At 43.7% G+C, this 20284-nt stretch overlaps 1 protein-coding gene across 3 annotated transcripts; it reads right to left on the bottom strand.

Annotated features, from left to right (window-relative positions):
• Positions 1–407: 407 nt before the first annotated feature.
• On the bottom strand, positions 408–20229 carry SATL1 (spermidine/spermine N1-acetyl transferase like 1). 3 transcript variants are annotated; one of them, XM_083484837.1, is made up of 6 exons: positions 19882–20229; positions 14129–14180; positions 12249–12329; positions 6735–6836; positions 4937–4977; positions 408–840 (listed from the first exon to the last, which is right to left on the bottom strand). In XM_083484837.1, the coding sequence occupies exons 1-6, from the start codon at positions 19960–19962 to the stop codon at positions 817–819; spliced, it is 381 nt and encodes a 126-aa protein (XP_083340963.1). In that variant the 5' UTR covers positions 19963–20229; the 3' UTR covers positions 408–816. The 3 variants fall into 3 exon arrangements, with proteins under 3 accessions (XP_083340963.1, XP_083340961.1, XP_083340962.1); XM_083484835.1 differs by lacking the exon at positions 408–840 and adding an exon at positions 903–1240 and having other exon boundaries at positions 4933–4977; XM_083484836.1 differs by lacking the exon at positions 408–840 and adding an exon at positions 4104–4247.
• Positions 20230–20284: the final 55 nt, after the last annotated feature.

Raw genomic sequence — 20284 nt, 5'->3', positions numbered from 1 at the left:
CCTGGTTAGCTTTCTGCAATGCAACAGCCTAACTTGGGGTGTCATTTTGTCATTGCTATAGTTAAAATAGTTGCTGAAACTCTAGCTGATCTACTGAAAAGTCACTCTGGGGTCTACTAGTAGATACTGATCTACTTTCTGCCGCCCCCTGCTTTATGTGGGTACTGGGACGTTGCCTTGGTTCTCCAGTATTGGTGATATAGCAACAAGCCATGTGACACAAATGTCATGATACCGCTTTGGGTAAGGGTAGGAAAAGTGCAAGACCACAGGAACATAGGAAGCTGAGTCAAACAATATGGTCTCTCTGGTTCAGATTGTGTACTCTGGTTGGCAAAAGCTATCCAGGTTTCAGACAAGTGTGTTTTCCCAGCCCTACCCAGAAAAACTGGTGATTGAATCTCTGGCTGTATGCAAAGCCTGTGATTTTAATGGTAATACCTAAAATAGGTACAGTTTTTTAAAGTGTATCATGCATTCTCTAGTTGTAACCTTTATAAACAGGCAAGACACTGGAAATCGGGGGACTGAGGCTGAGAGAGAATGGTTTGTCTAAGGCAGCCTTTCCCAGCCTGGCATCCTCTGACTTGGAGGCACCAGGAATCAAGTCTGGGACTTTCTGCATGCAAGGCAGGTGCTCTTTCCCACAAAGTCCTGTTCTTCCTTCTGGGTACAAGCTTGTACACACTCTAATACACTAGGGCACCAGCTATTTTTGTATTTGAAGAAAAGCAAGAGGTTTCCTGGCCAGGCCAGCACATTATGTCCCACCTGTGTTCTTTCTCCATATGAGTCACCAGTTGAGTATACCTTTGCTTAAGCTGATCCGTAAGATTCAGGCTGCATTTGAAGTGTTGTACATCCATGTGAAGAAAAAGTAAAGCAATTTATCAAAGTCATGCCAGTCATAAAACACGCATGCTTCTTTTAATTTTTCTTGCTATTTGCACTCTGCTTTGAAGCCACCGTGTTAACCAGAAGTCTCCCCTTGTAAGTGAGGTTTTTCATCGCAAGCCTGATGAGCACTCCAAGCTTTGAGAGTGATAAAAAAAAAAATGGCGGACTTCCTTCTTTTAGTCTCCAGAAGCCATTCTGACTAGATTTTCTTTGTCAAATCTAAAGAGATGCCAGCCTTCTTCAGTGGAAAGGTCTGAAGCACCACGCCTCATATAGTACTCTATAGATGGCTTGTTCCAAACAACAACAAGGAAATGCATGCAGCTGCAGTTGGTTTCGATTGCTATCTGAAAAGTAAGCACAGGCAATAGCATTTGGGGAAATAAGAGAGGGGTGTCCAGTGCTGGTAGCTATTTATTGCCTTTCCCTCTATGCCAGGCACATCCAAGCTTAAGTTGCCTCCGATCTACCAACAAGTATCAAAAACTAGCAGTGCTCTACCACCCTCCAAAGCCAGATAGATAGATAGATAGATAGATAGATAGATCTTTATTTCATAGATACAGTACAGTGGTGCCTCGCAAGATGAAAAGAATCCGTTCTGTGATTCTCTTCGTCTAGCGGTTTTTTCATCTTGCGAAGCAAGCCCATTGATGGATTAGCGCTTTTAGCGGCTTATCTGCTGATTGGATCAGCTGATAAGCGGCTTAGCGGCTTAGAAAAGGGGGGGAGGGGAAGAAACCAGCAGGAACTCGCAAGACATTTTCGTCTTGCGAAGCAAGCCCATAGGAAATTCGTTTTGCGAAGCACCTCCAAAACGGAAAACTCTTTCGTCTAGCGAGTTTTCCGTCTTGCGAGGCATTCGTCTTGTGGGGCACCACTGTAGTTATGTTTGGATATCATTATGACAGATTCAAATAGTTACTAGATGGAGAAGTAACTAAACAAGTGAGAAAAGTCAAACTATATTTTTATATTAGTTTGCACAGATCTGAGGAGCCAGCTTCTCTCTCTCTCTCTCTCTCTCTCTCTCTCTCTCTCTCTCTGTGTGTGTGTGTGTGTGTGTGTGAACTCTTTCCCTTCCGGGTTGCTCCATGATTCTTCCTTCCCTGCTTTCTCCCTCTCCCCCTCCCTCCCTCCCTCCCTTCTTCAGGCAGCATCCCATTCCACTGCCAGCACTCGGCGCAGCGGGAAGGATAGCAAGCCAGGGCACTCTCTTTCTCTCCCTCTCTTTCTCTCCCTCAGGCAGCATCCCATCCCACCCCACCACCAGTGCTCAGTGCAGCAGGAAGGATAGCAAGCTGGCAGCATATGCACACACCAGCTCTTCCTTGGAGGCGGCAGGGCAGCATCTCCCTCAAGTCCCCCCAGGAGCACAGCAATCAACCTGCGATTGACCATAATCAGTCTCAGGTTCCACCAGTCGATCGCGATCGATGTGTTGTACATGCCCACTCTATGCCATTTATTGCCTTTCCCTGTATGCATTCCCTCTAAGCCATGAGGTTGTTAGCCATCACTACTTCTTGTGGGAGTTACTTTTTTAAACCATTTATATTTAAGCTGCCAGTTAATATTGTTGCTTGAAATTATTACTGTAGCAAATGCAGAAACAAAACTTGGAGTAAAAGAAAACACAGTTACTTGGCTTTCTTTGCAAGAAGCACTGCATTCACGGCTTGCACAGAAAGTTGTAGGACTATAATACCTGCATCTAAAGTTCTGAATCTAAACTGGGACAACTTAAAGCTCTTTGCTGTTCTCACGTTCTTGGGCATTTTTAAGCATTAATACAAGATCAGAGATTTGGATATAAGTCATTAATTAGTCACTAATTTGTTAAGAATTCCTATAAAACCTTTTAGCTGGCAAAATGCTTTTCTGGTTCAGAGCCAGTTGATATGTACAGTAGCTGTGATGGTACATTGCACACCCACCATTTAATTTCTCCTTGTTTTATTTAAAGATGCCTATAATTGTTTTCATTTCCACTCACAAATGTCTCAAAGCAACTTACACATCCATAAAATGCACAAAGCTTACAAACAGTTAAAAACAATGCATCAGGAAATTTTATCTAAAAAGTGCTCATGCAACAATATTAAAAGGATGATTCCTGCCCCGTTCAGCTGAAAGGTGAACATCACAAACAGGTAAGAAATCATACTATAGTATGATCCCAATCATAAGCGCTCAAGAAGACTTAAAATCCAATCTGTTTTTTGAGGTAAGTTCTAGTCTAGTTTGTAACTTCCACGTTTTTCAAACCTGTAACTCTTCCCTCTTTTTCTACCTAGTCTCCCTTCCCAAACTCAGGAAGTTGATTAGGATTGCCCTTCTGGAAGAGGATATTGTGTCACAGCTGGAGAACTAAGCTGAGTCACCAGTTGGAATGCAAGTAAAAACTTCATTCATACAAATGATGAGATGGTTAAAACTGTTGGTACCCCTTCAGACTACAAGTGAGGATTACCGTATTTTTTGCACCACAACACTCACTTTTTTCCTCCTAAAAAGTAAGGGGAAATGTCTGTGAGTGTTATGGAGGGAATGCCTACGGGTAGCATGCCTACGGATTTTCCTCCTCTAAAAACTACGTGCGTGTTATGGTCGGGTGCATGTTATAGAGCGAAAAATACGGTACATGGTTCAGTGTATTTTCATACTGAAAGCTTCCCCACACATAGAAAGCTAGCACAACAGTGAGAGTGTTCAGCTATAACTCTTCCCCCTGACATCTAGTTTTATATATGCAAAATTCTGATTTTATTTATTAGTACAGAGGGATTAGGAAAGTATTGAGTTAGAAGGGATTTCAAAGGTCACCTAGTCTAGTCCCCTTCATGCCAATGCAGTAAATCCACTGCTACACCATTCTTGATAGGTGGCTGTTTTCTGTTTAGTAACCTCTAAAGACAAGTTTCCTTCCTTCCTAGGGAGTCTGTTCCACAGAACAATTTTGCTTCATTTAAATAATAATAATAATAATAATAATAATAATAATAATAATAATAATAATAATAATAATAATTAATTATTATTATTATTATTATTTTATTATTATTTATACCCCGCCCATCTGGCTGGGTTTCCCCAGCCACTCTGGGCGGCTTCCAATAAAACACTAAAATACAATAACCTATATAACATCCCTTCAGATATTTGAAGATGCCTATCCTCCAGATTTAAGCCCAACTTACAGAACATGGTTTGCAGGCCCCTCACCATCTTTGGGAGGAGATGCCATGGCTCAGTGGCAGAGCATACACTTTGCATGCAGAAGGTTCCCCTTTCACCCTCTGGCATTTCCAAGTACGTCTGGGATTGCCCCCATCTGAAAGCCTGGAGAGCTGCCAATGATAAGATTTGGTAGAAGGCAGGTTTTCTGTGTTGCTGTATTGCTCTCTGTTCCAGATTATCACTATGCTGCAACATCCAGAGCTAGATGCAGCACTCCAGGTGAGGTGAATTTCTTCAGAGTGGAAGAAATGATTACAATCTACATATATTTTTGCTGGTGCATTAGCCCCTTTTTTAGCCTCTGCATTCTGCTATTAACTCACATTTCACCTTGTGTTCTGTTAGAAATTGCAGGAACTTTTCGTGTGTGTTCCTGCATATGCAAGCCCCTACCTGCAGTCCGAAGCGTGAAACAGTTGTATCAACAGTTTTTACAATCTCATCTGTTGCTTGTGTGAATGAGATTAGAGGTTCTAACCACTGATACCCTGTTGATCCTCTCTTTTGCTTCTTGATTCTCACAGCTGACCTAAATAATGAAACCAGGTCTGGGGAACTGGTAGCCCTCCAGATGCTGTTGGACTCCAGCTCCCATCATCCTCAGCCAGAATGAGCAATAAGGGTGATGGGAGTTGTAGTCCAGCAACATGTGGAGGGCACCAGGCTAGAGAAGACTCTCAGTCAAATTTAATATGTCAACAGCTTCTTGACTAAAGTAGATTTAAGTCTGTACTGTTGAATATACAGCTTACAAAGTAAATACATACAAGTAAATAGAAGACAGGAAAACGTAACTTGCCTGGCTTAATCTTTTTAAAAGTTCTGTTCCAATGCCCCAACCTGCCAAAACACAGTTCAGAAAAACCTCAGATGACAAAACTTGCAACATACCCATGTGAAAAATTTGCCTGCTTTGGCAATATGCTATTTTATCTTCTTTGCCATGAGCCATGAACAAAATAGGAACATTTACAGGTAAAATCTAATGCATTATCCTATACACATAAAAAAAATTTAATTTCTTTGAAATTGCAAAGAAGCCTGTACATTTATCATTATTTTAGGAAAGAAAAGGAAATGGAACTGCAAGGCCAGCCTCCTTCCACCTGGTGCCCTACAAATTTTGTTGGGACTCCCAAGTCCTATCAGCCCCAACTAAGGATGGGTGAATCTATCAATTTGGGTTTCTCATTTTTTCACTCTCAAATGCAGTTCTCCACATTGGCACATCACTTCACTAAAAAAAAAAAAAAAATTCTCATGAGAACTTAGTGATATTTTATTGTGCATTTTCCCATATATATACACACACACACACACACACACACACACACACACACACACACAACTTTGCAATCTTCTCTAGCATATAGCTTTGCATTTTGTATGCTATTTTTACTAATATATGCATTTTTGTGCCCAGTTTATGCATTTTCCCACACATTAAATGGCTTTGGAACTGCCGTGCAAAATTGAGAGAAGTGTGAATCTCCAAGGAAAGCTTGTGGCATTTCAGTTTGTGTATTGTTACAGAAAATGTGAATTAGGAAGCTATGCCTATAAATGTGAACTGAATCTAGTTTCTCCTCCATCCCTAGCCCCAGCTAGCAGAGCGGATGATCAATGATTTTGAGAGTTGTACTGTAGTCCAAAACATTGCAAGGCACCAGGTTACTGATGGTTGTTCAATGTAGAATGTAAATATTTATTCAAGGTGTTTCCCTATACTGCCCCACAAAGCTGGCTCCATAGAATTATTAACAATAAGCATGAGTAACAATTAGACAATAAAACAAGGCAAAATGAGAAATAACTCAATATTGAAATCCTATTCTCCCCTTTCCTCAGGACAAAATGGTTCTTCAGAAGCCACCATGGTTAGTGGCAGTTAAAAGGTAAAGGGAACCCTGACCATTAGGTCCAGTCATGACCGAATCTGGGGTTGCGGCGCTCATCTCATTTTATTGGCCGAGGGAGCTGGCGTACAGCTTCCGGGTCATGTGGCCAGCATGACTAAGCCGCTTCTGGCGAACCAGAGCAGCGCACGGAAACGCCGGGCAGTCTTAAATTCAGTTATTCACATTCCAAATCAGTGCAAAACTCCCAGTATAAACAATTTTGAAAAGCAATTTCCCTTACATGATTCATTTTTCACTAAGCATGCCTGGACAGTGTATATGGTCTTGATGGTCCAAAGGAACAGAAAGCAATATGTTTGGCATCAGCTTGGTGCAGGAGTTAGGTGCATTTTATGCAAATTTCACCCTGGTATATGCAATTTTGAACACTTTCCTTGGTTGGAGAACTGCATCACAAATTTCAAAGGATGACTGTTTCAGTTTGCATTTTGTTTTGGAAAGTGCAAATTAGGTATGTTTCCCTTTAAATGCAAACTGCCTTGCCCAACTGGCTGGGGCTGATGGGAGCTAGGAATCCAACAATATATTGGGGGCCACAGTTTCCCTAACCCAGTTTTAGGCTTTAGGGCTAAGTAATGAGGACTTTATCTCCGGGGTCTTCCCAATCTCAGCCCAACTACCTAACCACACCTCCACACTGCCTCTCACTTTATTATGTGCAAACAGTATTATTTTTACCTCTATATTCATCCATAACGTAGAAGTCTTCTAAGTACAACAGCTTGCCAATCCAAGGGTCATACGTATAGTAATACATAGCAAACCCTACAATGTCGGTATCTGGTGAGACACAAAACAGCTATTGTAAGGAAATAACCACTATTGTGCAAGGCTGTCAATCAGCTAGAGAATTATGAATTAGTTAATCATCTTAGACTGTATCCAACTAATTTCTACATTTGTTTTAGTTTAGTAATAATCATTAATTTCCACAGGTGTAACTAACATTAGATACTACACTTTCCTTCTAAATGATCACTTCAACATAAATAGACCAGAATTTTACTGAATTTGGTAATGGCACCTTTTGTAAGAAGTATTAAATTTGCATTTTTGAAAAAAAAAATTCTTTTGTCATGGCCTTCCAAAGGAGCCAGGGGAGCAAACAACAATAACATGTGTAGTTATTTTTTAAGCAAATCAAATTTCCTCAATATAAAAGGGCTTACTGTTTAATACAACAAAAGGAAAGAGAACCACACTGCTATAAGGAAAAGCCACTTCAATGTTTTTTTAATTAAAAACATTTTCAGTAACAAAGCCAAAATAGTGCCACACCAACATAATGATGCAATTGTGCCTCAGAAGCCCCATTAGTAATTCTGTCTTCCCCCTGAGCATACAGAGATTTTCTCCTTTCCTTTGTTGTCAGTGGTCCCACTTTGCCACAAATTTATTACTTATTTATTTTATTTACTACATTTATATACCACCTTTTTCTCCATGGAGCTCCTCCTCCCCACCACCCCTATGAAGTAGTACTGGCCGAAGGTCACCCAGGGAGCTTAATAACTGAGTGGGAATTTTAAGCAGGACGTGGTCTGACACCCTAACCACTATACCACACTGGCTCCAATTCTCTCTGCACTCAGTACCTGAGTTGGCTATTAGAGCAGCAGAGGCTGGTCTGTTTGGGTAGGTGGGGGCATTGCCCCTCCAACCTCTGTCTACCTTCCTCTAGCGTCCTCATGTCTACCTTCTTAACTGCAGCTAGACCAGGTTGTACCACTGCCTCTCAGCTTCCCCCTCCTTAGTCCCATTGTTGCCCTTGTAGAACTCAGCAGCCAGGAGGATGGAGACATAGCAAATGTATTTCACTCTCTCTGTCATTGGCTCTGGCTCTACCTGTTGTTTACTCTGGTGCCACCTTCTGTTGGCCTCCCTGCCTTCCACCCTACCAGTCCCAATGGACACTAACCACCACTGTACAGTGGTACCTCGGTTACATACGCTTCAGGTTACATACGCTTCAGGATACAGACTCCATTAACCCAGAAATAGTATATTGGGTTAAGAACTTTGCTTCAGGATGAGAACAGAAATCGCGCGGCGGCAGCGCAGCAGCAGCAGGAGGCCCCATTAGCTAAAGTGGTACCTCAGGTTAAGAACAGTTTCAGCTTAAGAATGGACCTCCGGAACGAATTAAGTATGTAACCAGAGGTACCACTGTATTAGATGCAGTGATATCATCTTGGTGGGTGGAAAGAAAAATAAGAGCCTATATTGCACTTGTCCTTTCCCCCCTAGAGAGCATTTTAATAGCTCAGACATAGGGAAGGATAGGGAAAAGTGTGTGAGAGGTTAATTACCTCTCTCTCCCAGCACTACTGCGCTAAGCCAAATACCACCTCCCCAACCACTGACTAAGCTCTAAAAAAAGGCTAGGATCAAAGGGCTCACATTTTAGGTTCATGTAAATATCTTCATATTCTTGGTGGGAGGTGTTAATTTCGTTTTTGTTGCACAGTTGACCCATTCTCCCTCCCATCAGGATATGCCAAGAATTGCTTTTGAAATATTTATTAGATTCAAAACACCATTTGCCATCCAGCAGGGTGGTATATACATCTGTGACTAACAGAACACAAATCTAAAAGCCTCTTTTAGATTGTGAAGCTATTGCCAGACCTTTAATGTTTAGCTGATTTTTTTTTAAAAAAGGTTTTTTGAATTCTCCAAGCAATTAAAAGGATCGAGGCTGTCATCTTTTAGGACACACTATGTGCCTCTTGGTCAAATGGCAGGAGGTTCAACAACATGTGCTGAAACTCATTTAAAATTGCATAAAGTATTTTGAGGGAAGTAGCAATCCTTTGTTGACAAGCAGTTCCAAAACAAAGTAGAATATTCTCCACACTTTAAATGTCAAGGAGTGCAAGTTACATGTTTTAGGTCCTGGATAACAGGAGGGTTCTTGTGGGGAGATATTTATTATTGCCTTTCACGTGAGTCTGCAATTTACAAACATAAAAATGAAAAACAGTTTCGAAAAGAATAGGAAAAATCCAACTAAATACAGGCTTGCAAACAATACAAAGTGAACATTTAAATCAGAAACCTTTCTCTTGAAATGTAGAAGCTTGTCAAAGCAATAATGTCTTTTATTTTCCCCAAAAGTAAAGTGGGTCCACGATTTACCCTTAATTTACCTGCGCAATCAGAACCTCTGGCACACAGCAGAAAAATAGTTGGAGAGCAGGGGAAACCCACCACAGAAAGAGCCCTCCATTTTGCTTATCTGACTCTGGGAACTTTCCAGCATAAAACCCACATAAGTGGTGAGCTCACTATATCCCAATAGGGATGCTGTTCCACAGAACAGGACACTGGCAATGAAAACCCTGCTCTGAGTTGTTGGGTTAAGTTAGCTATGTTGAATTGTATTCTGTCGGTGGGTTCATGCTGCTGCCTTGTTGGGCTGTGTATGTGATAAAGGGGAGCCATGCTGAAGTGAAGGCATCCTCTTCTATTTCTCCCCATGTCAGTTTCAGCCTACTGGCTAGCTTTTCTAGTAAGGCTGTTTCCCATACTACTTGATACCAGTGTTCCATCTTTATTCCAGACAGGTCCCTCCAGTGTCTGGCTATGTTGTTTCTGGCTGCTGAGAGTAGGTGGGATATGAGCTCTTTATAGGGTAAGTGGGCATTGTTATTTTGGAAGATATTCAGTAGGGCGTGACTTCTAGTACCTGTTTAGTTATTTTGCTTATTTCTTGTATGACTGTTGTCCAGAAGAGTTGGGTTTGGGGGCATTCCCATCACATGTGGAAGTATGAGCCTGCGGAGGTGCAGCCTTGCCAGCATTCTGGTGAGGTTCCTGGGTGTATCAGCACCACTTTCCATGGTGTTAGGTATAATCTGTAAGTGAGTTTCAGAGTGAGTTCTTCTTGCTGATATGGATTTAAAGAGAGGTTTAGACCACATTCTAGTCAATTGGGTGGGGTTAATTTCACAGCCTATGTCGTTTTTTGATTATGTGAAGAGGGTTTGTGGGGCTTTGGAGCAGTGTTTTGTATACTGTAGATACCATCCCTTGCTATGTTCCGTTGTTGTTAGGAGAAGACTTTTGAAGGTGGTCAAGGGCCTAGTGGCTGCTGATTTTACTCCTGGGTTGTTTAAGGTGTGTAGTTGATATTTATTTTGTATTTCTTGTGTCAATATGGGTTTGTTATTTTTGTAGAAGTCTGCTATGTGATATAGGCCTTTGGTTTGCCAGGTTTTTATCTGGAGATTTTGTGCTGCATGGTGGAATAGTGGGTGGTAAGCCAGGGGGATTAGTGGGCATGGGGTTGGGGACAGTTTGCCAACTTCTTCTTTCTATGTAAGCATGGTCTGTGTCAGGCTTCCTCAAACTCGGTCCTCCAGATGTTTTGAGACTACAATTCCCATCATCCCTGACCACTGGTCCTGCTAGCTAGGGATCATGGAAGTAGGCCAAAAACATCTGGAGGGCTGAGTTTGAGGAAGCCTGGTCTGTGTGAACCTGTTTAGTGTGGTGGGGATTTTCCTTAGTTTGTTTTGGAGGAAAGTATATGCTGGGGTAGGGACGCGGGTGGCGCTGTGGGTAAAACCTCAGCACCTAGGGCTTGCCGATCGCATGGTCGGCGGTTCAAATCCCCGCGGTGGGGTGAGCTCCCGTCTTTCGGTCCCAGCTCCTGCCCACCTAGCAGTTCGAAAGCACTCCTAAGTGCAAGTAGATAAATAGGTACCGCTTTCTAGCGGGAAGGTAAAAGGTGTTTCCGTGTGCTGCGCTGGTGCTGGCTCGTCAGAGCAGCTTCGTCACGCTGGCCACGTGACCCGGAAGTGTCTCTGGACAGCGCTGGCCCTCGGCCTCTTAAGTGAGATGGGCGCACAACCCTACAGTCGGACACGACTGGCCCGTACGGGCAGGGGTACCTTTACCTTTATATGCTGGGGTGGGAGTGTTTTCGATTATGTCTCTCTCCAAGTGTACCCATTGTTTCTTCTCATCTTCTAGAATGTATGGGATTATATGGTTGGCGATGTAGTATAGTTCTATGCTGGAGATTCCCCATGCTCCTTCTGAGATGGGGATGTGCAGGTGTTTGGGGCTCTTGACTTTTTGAGTGAGAAGATAAACAAGTGTTGTTTCTTCTGCCATTTGTGGAGTTGGGTTGGTGGAATCCAGATTGGAAGGGTTTGGAATAGGTAGGTTAATTTTGGAAGGGTAGTCATTTTGATCACGGCTATTATATCTGAGAGAGTGAAGTTAGTATTGCTCCATCTCGTCAGGTCTTTGTTAATTTGTCACCATAGGGGTTTGTAATTTGGTGGTACAGTTTTTTGTGTTTTCTGGTTATCTGTACCCCTAAGTATCTGAACTTGGTGCGGGAGACTTTTATCTTTGTGATGTTGGTGGATTCTTTTTGGATATGGAGGGAGTGTTGAAGCACATAGCCTCAGATTTTGCAAAGTTTAACCCGATACCATTGCAAATGTGCTGAGTTCTTTGGTTAAGGTGGTTGCTGGGTTGATGGGGTCTGGTGTTGTGACCATTAGGTCATCTGAAAAGAGCCCTAATTTACAGGTTTTGTCTTTTATTTCCACTGCCTTGATGTCGGGCTGCCCAGATTCGGATTGCTAGAGGTTCCAGGGCCAGGATGAATAGGAAGGGAGGCAGTGGGCATCCTTGTTTCGTGCACAATGTACTACCCATCTCCTAACACCCCTTATACCCATAGGTGGAGCAATGGATGCCAAAAATGACCTAAGTTAGTTTCTACAGACAAACACACTTTTTGATCCAGGCAGGCAGGCAAGAGGAACTCAATGCTACATTCCCTCAAGGAGGGATATAGCTAGGGTGGGATTTGCTATGGTGAGAGTACCAAAGTTCAGATAGGGAGGCTTAGAAGGTTGCAGTTGAACTGGTAGCCTCAGCATTGCCAGTGATGAGGCTCTCCAAATGTCATTGGACCCCTCACCCACATCAAGCCCATTCAGCATATCCAGAAGTGATAAAGTTGTAGTCCAGCAACTTCTGGAGGCCCACAGGTTCCCCACCCCAACCCACCTAGACCCTATTATCTTCTGAGGTCCTTCTCTGGGTACCCCCACCAGATGCAGTCCAGTGGGTAGCTTCTTGAGGTGGAGCATTTTCAGTGTTGGCACTCATTCTATGGGATACCTAGTTATACAAATAAATGATAACTTTGTTTTCTTGAAAGCTTACCCTGCATTGCATCATCCTTATTTGCTTCTGCTATTAAACACTGGAAGAAAGGACGTGATCCGAAACCATCTCGAAGCAAATCTGAAATGTTTAGATAGTTGAATAAAGCACTAAAATATAGTCCCAAGATAAAAGAAGATTCATAATAGGTAGTAGTACTAAGTAGTAGTACTTACTAGTACTAAGTAGTAGTAGTAGGGTGGGGTGGAGTGTGAGGGAGGGAGGGAGGTTTAGGGTTTGTTGTTGGTTTGGCCTTGTTCTTGTTTTTATTATGTACCGTATTTTTTGATCTATAAGACTCACTTTTTCCCTCCTAAAAAGTAAGGGGAAATGTGTGTGCGTCTTATGGAGCGAATGCAGGCTGTGCAGCTATCCCAGAAGCCAGAACAGCAAGAGGGCTTCTGAGATTCAGAATATTTTTTTTCTTGTTTTCCTCCTCCAAAAAGTAGGTGCGTCTTGTGGTCTGGTGCATCTTATAGAGTGGAAAATATGGTATTGGGGGGGTTATCTTGTATTTTTATGTTGCTAATTGCCCCGGGAGCTACAGATGAATGGCAGTATACAAATTTAATAAATAATAAAAATGAATAATGTTGCTACCAGGATCTTCTCAAAATAGAATTCTGGGCGGGTGTGAGAGAGCAGCCATGATGGACTGGAGGGTGTGAAATCAGAGGTTCACCCAAACAAATTTGTATTGTTGGGGGTCTTTTCTTTGGACAGCAACATATGAATTGTGTTGGCAAAAAAGATCAAAGGCCAAAACAGGCATCTTCACCAATATGAAGATCTGATGCAAGGCCTGACCACATGAACACCAGCCTTTTTGCTAAATCTGTTTGAACAGGGGTAGGTAGGTGCTGGTGGGTTTAAAATCCCTGCATGTAAATAACCGGCATGTTAGGGAGATGTTAGACTAGTCTAATCTTAGCCAACCATAGCATCCTCCAAACATCTTGGAGTCCAAACCATTCAGAAGGTGTCAGGTCATTCAAGCTAGAACCATCTTCCCTCACATTAGTTTTCTGTGAGCCAAATTACACTTGAAATGTGGATTTGCACAATGTGCAAGATTTCTCTCCCCCCCCATGCAAATTGCAGTGTGTGTGTGTGTGTGTGTGTGTGTGTGTTAGAAAGACGATCAAATCAGGACCATAGCAAGGATGGAAACTGGTTCAATTCCATCTCAGTTCTTGCTCTGATCCTAAAATTACCACCAGCATCCTGCCACCAGGTGATGCAAGTTGTATATAAAAATAAAGACGCCTGCCTTGAGGGGAGGCAGAAGTGAGGGAGCCCAGGCCATCAGTTGGCATAAGAGGATGTCAGTCTCCACCTTATATAATGTATTTGTTTTAGTGTTTTAAAATTGTAAACTGTGTGGTTCTTCACCTGAGGGACAGGGCCGAGGACTTGATCGCATGTTACGCTCTGAAGAAGGCCTGGAGGTCAAATAAATAGAAGCCTCCTAAATTTAACACAGGGACGCGGGTGGCGCTGTGGGTAAAACCTCAGCGCCTAGGGCTTGACGATCGCATGGTCGGCAGTTCGAATCCCCGCGGTGGGGTGAGCTCCCGCCTTCGGTCCCAGCTCCTGCCCACCTAGCAGTTTGAAAGCACCCTTAAGTGCAAGTAGATAAATAGGTACTGCTTTATAGTGGGAAGGTAAACAGTGTTTCCGTGTGATGCGCTGGTGCCGGCTCACCAGAGCAGCTTCGTCACGCTGGCCACGTGACCCAGAAGTGTCTCCGGACAGCGCTGGCCCCCGGCCTCTTAAGTGAGATGGGCGCACAACCCTAGAGTCGGACACGACTTGGCCGTACGGGCAGGGGTACCTTTACCTTTTACCTTTAAATTTAACACGCTAGGCATCTACGTTACCTGTTTCTGTTACTTTTACTGCATTAGGCATGTTTTCATAAGCAGCTAGTTCCTGCCAAGAGAAGAAACCAGAATATCACCAAAATAGCAAAGCAGACTTTAAAAACAACAACACTATGAAAGATTGGAATGATGTTGTTAGTGAAGGCCAGCTCCTTGATATAAGGAGAGCCTTGAGAGATTAGGCATATGCCCTTCTAGTCAAGTATCCTGTTCCCGGAATTACCAATCGGATGCCCTAGAGCAGGGGTTTTCAACCAGTGTGTCTTGGCACCCTGGGGTGCCTTGGAATGATAGGGGCACCACAAGCCACACTGGCCTCTGCCCCTCCTTCCTTCCCTCCCTTCTCTGATGCCCTCTCTGTTTGTTGCAGCCGCCCTGGCTATAAGCTCCCCAGGTGAATGGTGCCTCTGCCAGGGGGTACTGGTTATACCAGGAGCTGAGGTGGACTAGGCAAGCAAGTGGGTGAGGGAACCCAGCCAGCCAGTCTGCCAGCCCCTGCTGTTGGGAATGGATGGACAGGTGGGAGGCCAGGCAGGCAGGCAGGCGTCACACTAACCTTTCTTGTGCTTGTGTGGAATAACTGCCTGGGAGCTGTGTCCGGTGCCAAAGGGGAGCTTTTCCACCATGCAGGCAGAAATGCTCTGAATGCCCTGAGATCTTTGGATGAAGGGCGGTATACTGATTTAATAAATGTAAATAAATGAATAAAGGAGAAGAACTTTGACATGAGTATAAGAAGAGCATGTGGCCCACCACCCTGTTCTCATAGTGCCCAACCAGATGCCTCTGGGAAGCCTACAAAAAGGACCTGGGTGCAACAATATCCTCCTACCCCCTTGTGATTCAGAGTTAGTACATAGCCGCCATGGCTGGTAGCCACTGATTACCTTCTCTGTGAAACCAGGAGTGGTGGAAGAATTCTCACGCAAGGTTGAATATTGGTGACCCCTCCCCAACAGGGAAACTGGGACAGAGACAGAATCAGGCAAGTTTTGGGGAGGCTGGTGGCTGTGACACCGACACAAGCAAAGTGATGGTGACAGGGATGCTTAGATTCCTTTCCAAGGTGCCATAGCTGAGCTGGGGGGGGGGGGCTTCTGGCTCATGGACCTCATTAGCCGCAGCAACTTGCCCAAAATTTGATATCATATATGACACCAGGTGTGTCTTTGGGCAAAGACAGGTTTGCAAACACCAACAACCAGCTAATTAGAAGCTGCAGTTGTGTCTGGTACTCGCAGACAGGGAATGGAAAACATGATGTGGGAGCCTCTGATAAAAGGCAAGTACAGGGAGAGAACAGCAAGCTCCACCCACGCACCTGTACCATGAAATGAAGGGGGAGACAGAAAATAGATGCTCTGTCACTCCCCCTCCTCCTGCCAGAGGCCACAAAGAATCACCATGAGAACGGAGTATGTTTTTCAACCCTGGGACATCCGAGCTTTTGAAATTATTCACTGGTGTAATGCAGTACAGGATCATGTTGACCTGTACATGTTGACCAGGATCATGATCAGAACAAGTCAATGGATATTTGTTAGGCAGATTTGTTCTATGACTTCTACTTCTATTTATGTATTTTTCATAATCATAACAACAACAACAACAACAGCTACTACTATTTTGCTCCATGAATATTTGGGCTGTAAGCAATAGACTCTGCTGTATCACATGTATACATCTCTGCTGCCCACTGCACAAACCTTCCAATAAACAAATAAAAAAGAAATATTGTTTTTTAATGTGCAAGTTTTAAAGCAACAGATTGAGCTGGAAACAGGATGGAACAGATTTATGGGTGAAACCCTTCAAAGCAGAAGCTTGGATAATTGATATTAATCATTGGAATATTCCATGCCATGAGCAACAAGATGCTGCTGCTTCTCTGTGGAACTTGCTAGCAGCCTGCTTTTTGTTCTTGTTACTTGCTGCTGCTTTTTGTTTTACCAAGGAAGATATGGAGGTGCTTTCCATAACTCAGTGGCAGAACCCTGGCTTTGCAGGCAGAAGGTGCTAAGTTCAATCCCCATCATCTCTAGTTTAAAGGAACTCAGATAGCTAAACTGATAAATTGTTCTGCCACGGAGATACCGCCTGCAGCAGATAGTACCAGACAATATAGGCAAGTTATAGGGAAGTAATATAACGGCAGCATCATGGGTCCCTGGAACACAATCTGCAAGCTATATATTGTTCATTTCCTTGTGGTGGCTTGCATAAAGAATACATGATTCCTTCTTAACCACAGTTAGGTAGCTCAGGGTTCTTTCACATATTGAACAAAGCTTCAATGTCAGTGGGGCTGCAAAGTGGTGTGTGGTGGGATAGTTTCTGAGAATGCTGGGCGCTGGAACCTTCAGATCAACCTTCATCAACTTGGTGACCTCCATATGTTTTGGACTACAAATCTAGCTCTGGCTGTGCATAGTGGGAGTCCTTGTGCAAAACATTTAGAGAGCAGCAAGTTTGTACCCTGCCTCAGACAAAAATAGGGGATTTTCTCACTCCGCACTCCCTACTGACCCTCCTCAACCACCCTACATTTTTTGTATCCCACCTCTAAAGCATTTCCAATCAGAAGGAGGGTGGGTTTCACCACCACTAGACCAATGGGACACAGCACATGCACCGCACACTGTCCTAAGGAAACCCCTTAATCCCAATTTTATTTTATTCTTCGATAGATTTACAAAAAGGAAATTCGCACACAAGTAAATTTTTAGAAAGGGGCAAGATTAGAATGAACACACAAAGCATTTTTTTTTTTTAAGAAAAATCGAATCCTTGCACTCTACTCCCGCTTTCTTACTGCACAGGGTGGTCCTGCCCTCTGCCTGCCCCTCAGAGCTGACATGTCACAAAGGGCTGCGCTTCCGCGGTGGAAGCCTCTCCTTCTCCTCCTCCTCCTCACATGCTTTACAGCAGCTGCCATGAGCTGCCCAAGGAAGGAAGTTGGCAGCAGCAGCCATGGAGAGGCAATGGATGCTCCCTGAAAACCGCAGCTGCCAACACTGTCATAGCGCATGGGACAAGCACTGGTTCATCTACTAATATTAAGTTTCTTCCTAGAGACACTTGAAAATCTCTGGGGATCATCAGTTCAGGTTTTGGTTGACTGTTATTGTTGTATTGATTGGTTTTCTTTTCCTTAAAATAAAAATTATACGAACTTCAAAAATATACACACATTCCAGATTTTCTCTTAAAAAAACCCCAAACAAAATATGCCAAAATAAACACACATCTAACTCTGGGTTGCCTCCATCATTGCTGCAGATTGGCCCTTGTTTATGGAAGCTGACAAAGTCCAAACAATATTTTTCAGGGAAGTCCCAAGGGCAGTGCCAGCACTCTTAATAAATTACGTCAGTTAGTAATCTATAGCTTTCCCTAGGTCACTGGCAGAGATCAGCCCAAGACCTCTCTGTTGGTAGGAGAGATAAAATTCTTCTATATGTTGCATAATGCAACTTGTTGTGCCTGTTCCTTGGAAACAGCTCAAATAAGATAGCTTCTCTGAAAGCAACAAACCACAATTTCTGGTTCCATATTTCAAGAGGCAAATTGCTTGATTAGTTTTCCAGCTCAATATATGTTTTAATATGTACCCTGCTTTGAGACGGAGAAGGACGCACATCCAATTTTGTCTAAGAGGAACTGGTACATACCAGCTTCTAAATGTCCGGGAGCATGAGAGCAAGAGCTCTTTGCACGGAAAGCTACAGGTGCGCCACTTGCTATCCTAAGAGCTGTTCTGTTTGCAAAATATACACCTTGCCTTAATCACTGGAATACTGGTAATGACAACAACTAAAAGGGGTAATTCAGTTTTAAAACAGGAATATAAATAGATAAAACTGCTGACAGAATAGCATGGTTTTAAACCAGTAGAAGAGAGTGGTGGAGGGGTCAGAAATAATAGAAACTGCATCCATTTTTCCCCAAAATGCTAATTAAAGGACTGCTTTCTCTGCCTGGCGGACGCGGGTGGCGCTGTGGGTAAAACCTCAGTGCCTAGGACTTGCTCATCGTAAGGTCCGCAGTTCAAATCCCCATGACGGGGTGAGCTCCCGTTGTTCGGTCCCAGCTCCTGCCCACCTAGCAGTTTGAAAGCACCGTTAAGTGCAAGTAGATAAATAGGTACCGCTTTATAGTGGGAAGGTAAACGACGTTTCCGTGCGCTGTGCTAGTGCTGGCTCGCCAGAGCAGCATTGTCACGCTGGCCACGTGACCCGGAAGTGTCTTCAGACGCCGCCGGCTCCCGGCCTCTTAAGTGAGATGAGCACGCAACCCCAGAGTTGGACACGACTGGCCCGTACGGGCAGGGGTACCTTTACCCTTTTTACCTTCTCTGCCTGGCTATCTCCTTGATGGCATTTGGGCATGAAATAAAGGGCTAAATTAGATGTGATGTTAAATGTGTTATTTGACCAAATGTGCTTATAAAAAAAAATGTATATGGGTGTGGGTGGAAGGCAGGAAAAGCACTCAGGATCGCAATGATCGTGGGCGAAGAGGAGGGGTTTGTCTTTCTTAGCAACCATTAACAGCACAGACCTGTGGATGTTTATTCAGAAGGAAGTCCCGCCGAGTTCAATGGGGATTACCAACCACAGAGAGCCAGTGTGGTCTAGAACCTGAAAAACCAGGGTTCATAATCCCCATGAAGTTTTCTGAGCAACCTTGGGACAGCTATAGTATCTCAGCCTAACCTACATCACACGGTTGTTGTCAGAAGAAGCATGCATGTTACCTCGAGCTTGTTAGAGGAAAGTGGGGTGGGGATATAAATTTAATGAAATGAAATGAAATACTTGGCTGTGCTGTAATAGCCCAGCACCGTCAACCCTCCCTGCTCCCTCAGCTGGTCCCTGGGGGAAGCCATTCCATCAGACGGCCTGACCGGGAGAGACAGGAAGCAGACCATGCTTGCTGCTGTGCTGGCAGAAGTCGCACTCATTAGTGTCACCCATGGCATTACAGCCCCTAAAGACTTTTATTTTCTTGTCTGCTTTTGTGTAAAATGAACCTATTAATTTTGTAAATGGCATTGGTTTTGCATTGGGGATTATTATGTGACTGGTTGTGGTGATTATATGTGGCTTTGCTATCTGCTGTCCTCTTTGTTTTATACAGTATTTAAAGAGTTTTCACAAATTATGTATTATTTTAATTGCCTAGTTCATAATGTTTTATAGTGGCTCCTTTCTTATAAGCCACTCTGGGATGTTCTATGATCCTAAAAATGTTTAAATCTTCCTTCCTTCCAAAATTACTGCAATCATACTTATCTGATAGTCTAGCAGTTTATAGGATTGGACTGTGTCTCATGACAGTCCCAAGCCCAGGAGTCACCAATGGATACAATGGCAACTTGAAGAACTCCTCAGGGTAGCCCTGGTCATCAGGTAGCAAAGGTAATTACCCTTTTCTACCTTGAGGAAAGAGTGGAAGAGTGATGTTCTTTCTCAGTTCCTCTTTCAGTGCTCAGATTAATTCTCTTGGATCCAATTTTTTACTCTGATCCAATTTTTACCCTGATATTTTGGAAGAAGGAAGTGTGTGTCTTTGTGTGTTTCTCTGTTCTTGTCTTTGGGTAGGGATGGGCAGATTCAGGGGAATGGGAGAGAGATAAACAGAAAGGGAGGCACCCACACAACTCACTCAAAAATCCAAATGCATCCAATGGCCTAAAAATTGAATTTTCCTTCCCTACAGCCTCTCTTCCCCTCCCCACCCCCGCTTACTTTGATGAGACGCAGGATTTCCGTACAGTCCCGCGGTTCTGCTGGACGAACCCGGAAGCGGTTCAGAGAGCTGCCAGACATCCTGAGAGCATGAAGCAGCAAGGATGCTGATCACTTCCCACAAGGGAGCTTGAGTGCTGCTGGGCCTCTCCTTGGGGGACTGACTGCATTCACCATCTCCAACGGCTATTGTTAGCCAAGGCACAAAAAATAAAAGGTGGGAAAAGATGTTATTCCTCCCCACCCTTCCCCACCCTATTTTCTCCTTCCCCCTTTACATAGGTGGGGATTTGACTTCCTGCTGCTGCCCAGTTTCCATCCCACCTTGTGCTTCAGTTGGTGGTTGAGCCATTAAGCATATGTGGATCATATGAAGAGTCACAATGGGATCAGTGTCACAATT

Source organism: Podarcis liolepis (genome assembly GCF_965112155.1).
Source record: "Podarcis liolepis genome assembly, chromosome: Z".
Taxonomy (NCBI): Eukaryota; Metazoa; Chordata; class Lepidosauria; order Squamata; family Lacertidae; genus Podarcis; species Podarcis liolepis.
This window is presented reverse-complemented; position numbering and strand designations above follow the sequence as displayed.

What these genes read in the sequence shown, in the direction of transcription:
- SATL1 (XM_083484835.1), bottom strand. Translation starts at nt 19,962, where the DNA reads ATGTCTGGCAGCTCTCTGAACCGCTTCCGGGTTCGTCCAGCAGAACCG. An exon ending in AAATCCTGCGTCTCATCAAA is followed by an intron (nt 14,181 to 19,881) that starts GTAAGCGGGGGT and finishes TTCTCTTGGCAG; the next exon opens with GAACTAGCTGCTTATGAAAA. An exon ending in AGTAAAAGTAACAGAAACAG is followed by an intron (nt 12,330 to 14,128) that starts GTAACGTAGATG and finishes TAAACATTTCAG; the next exon opens with ATTTGCTTCGAGATGGTTTC.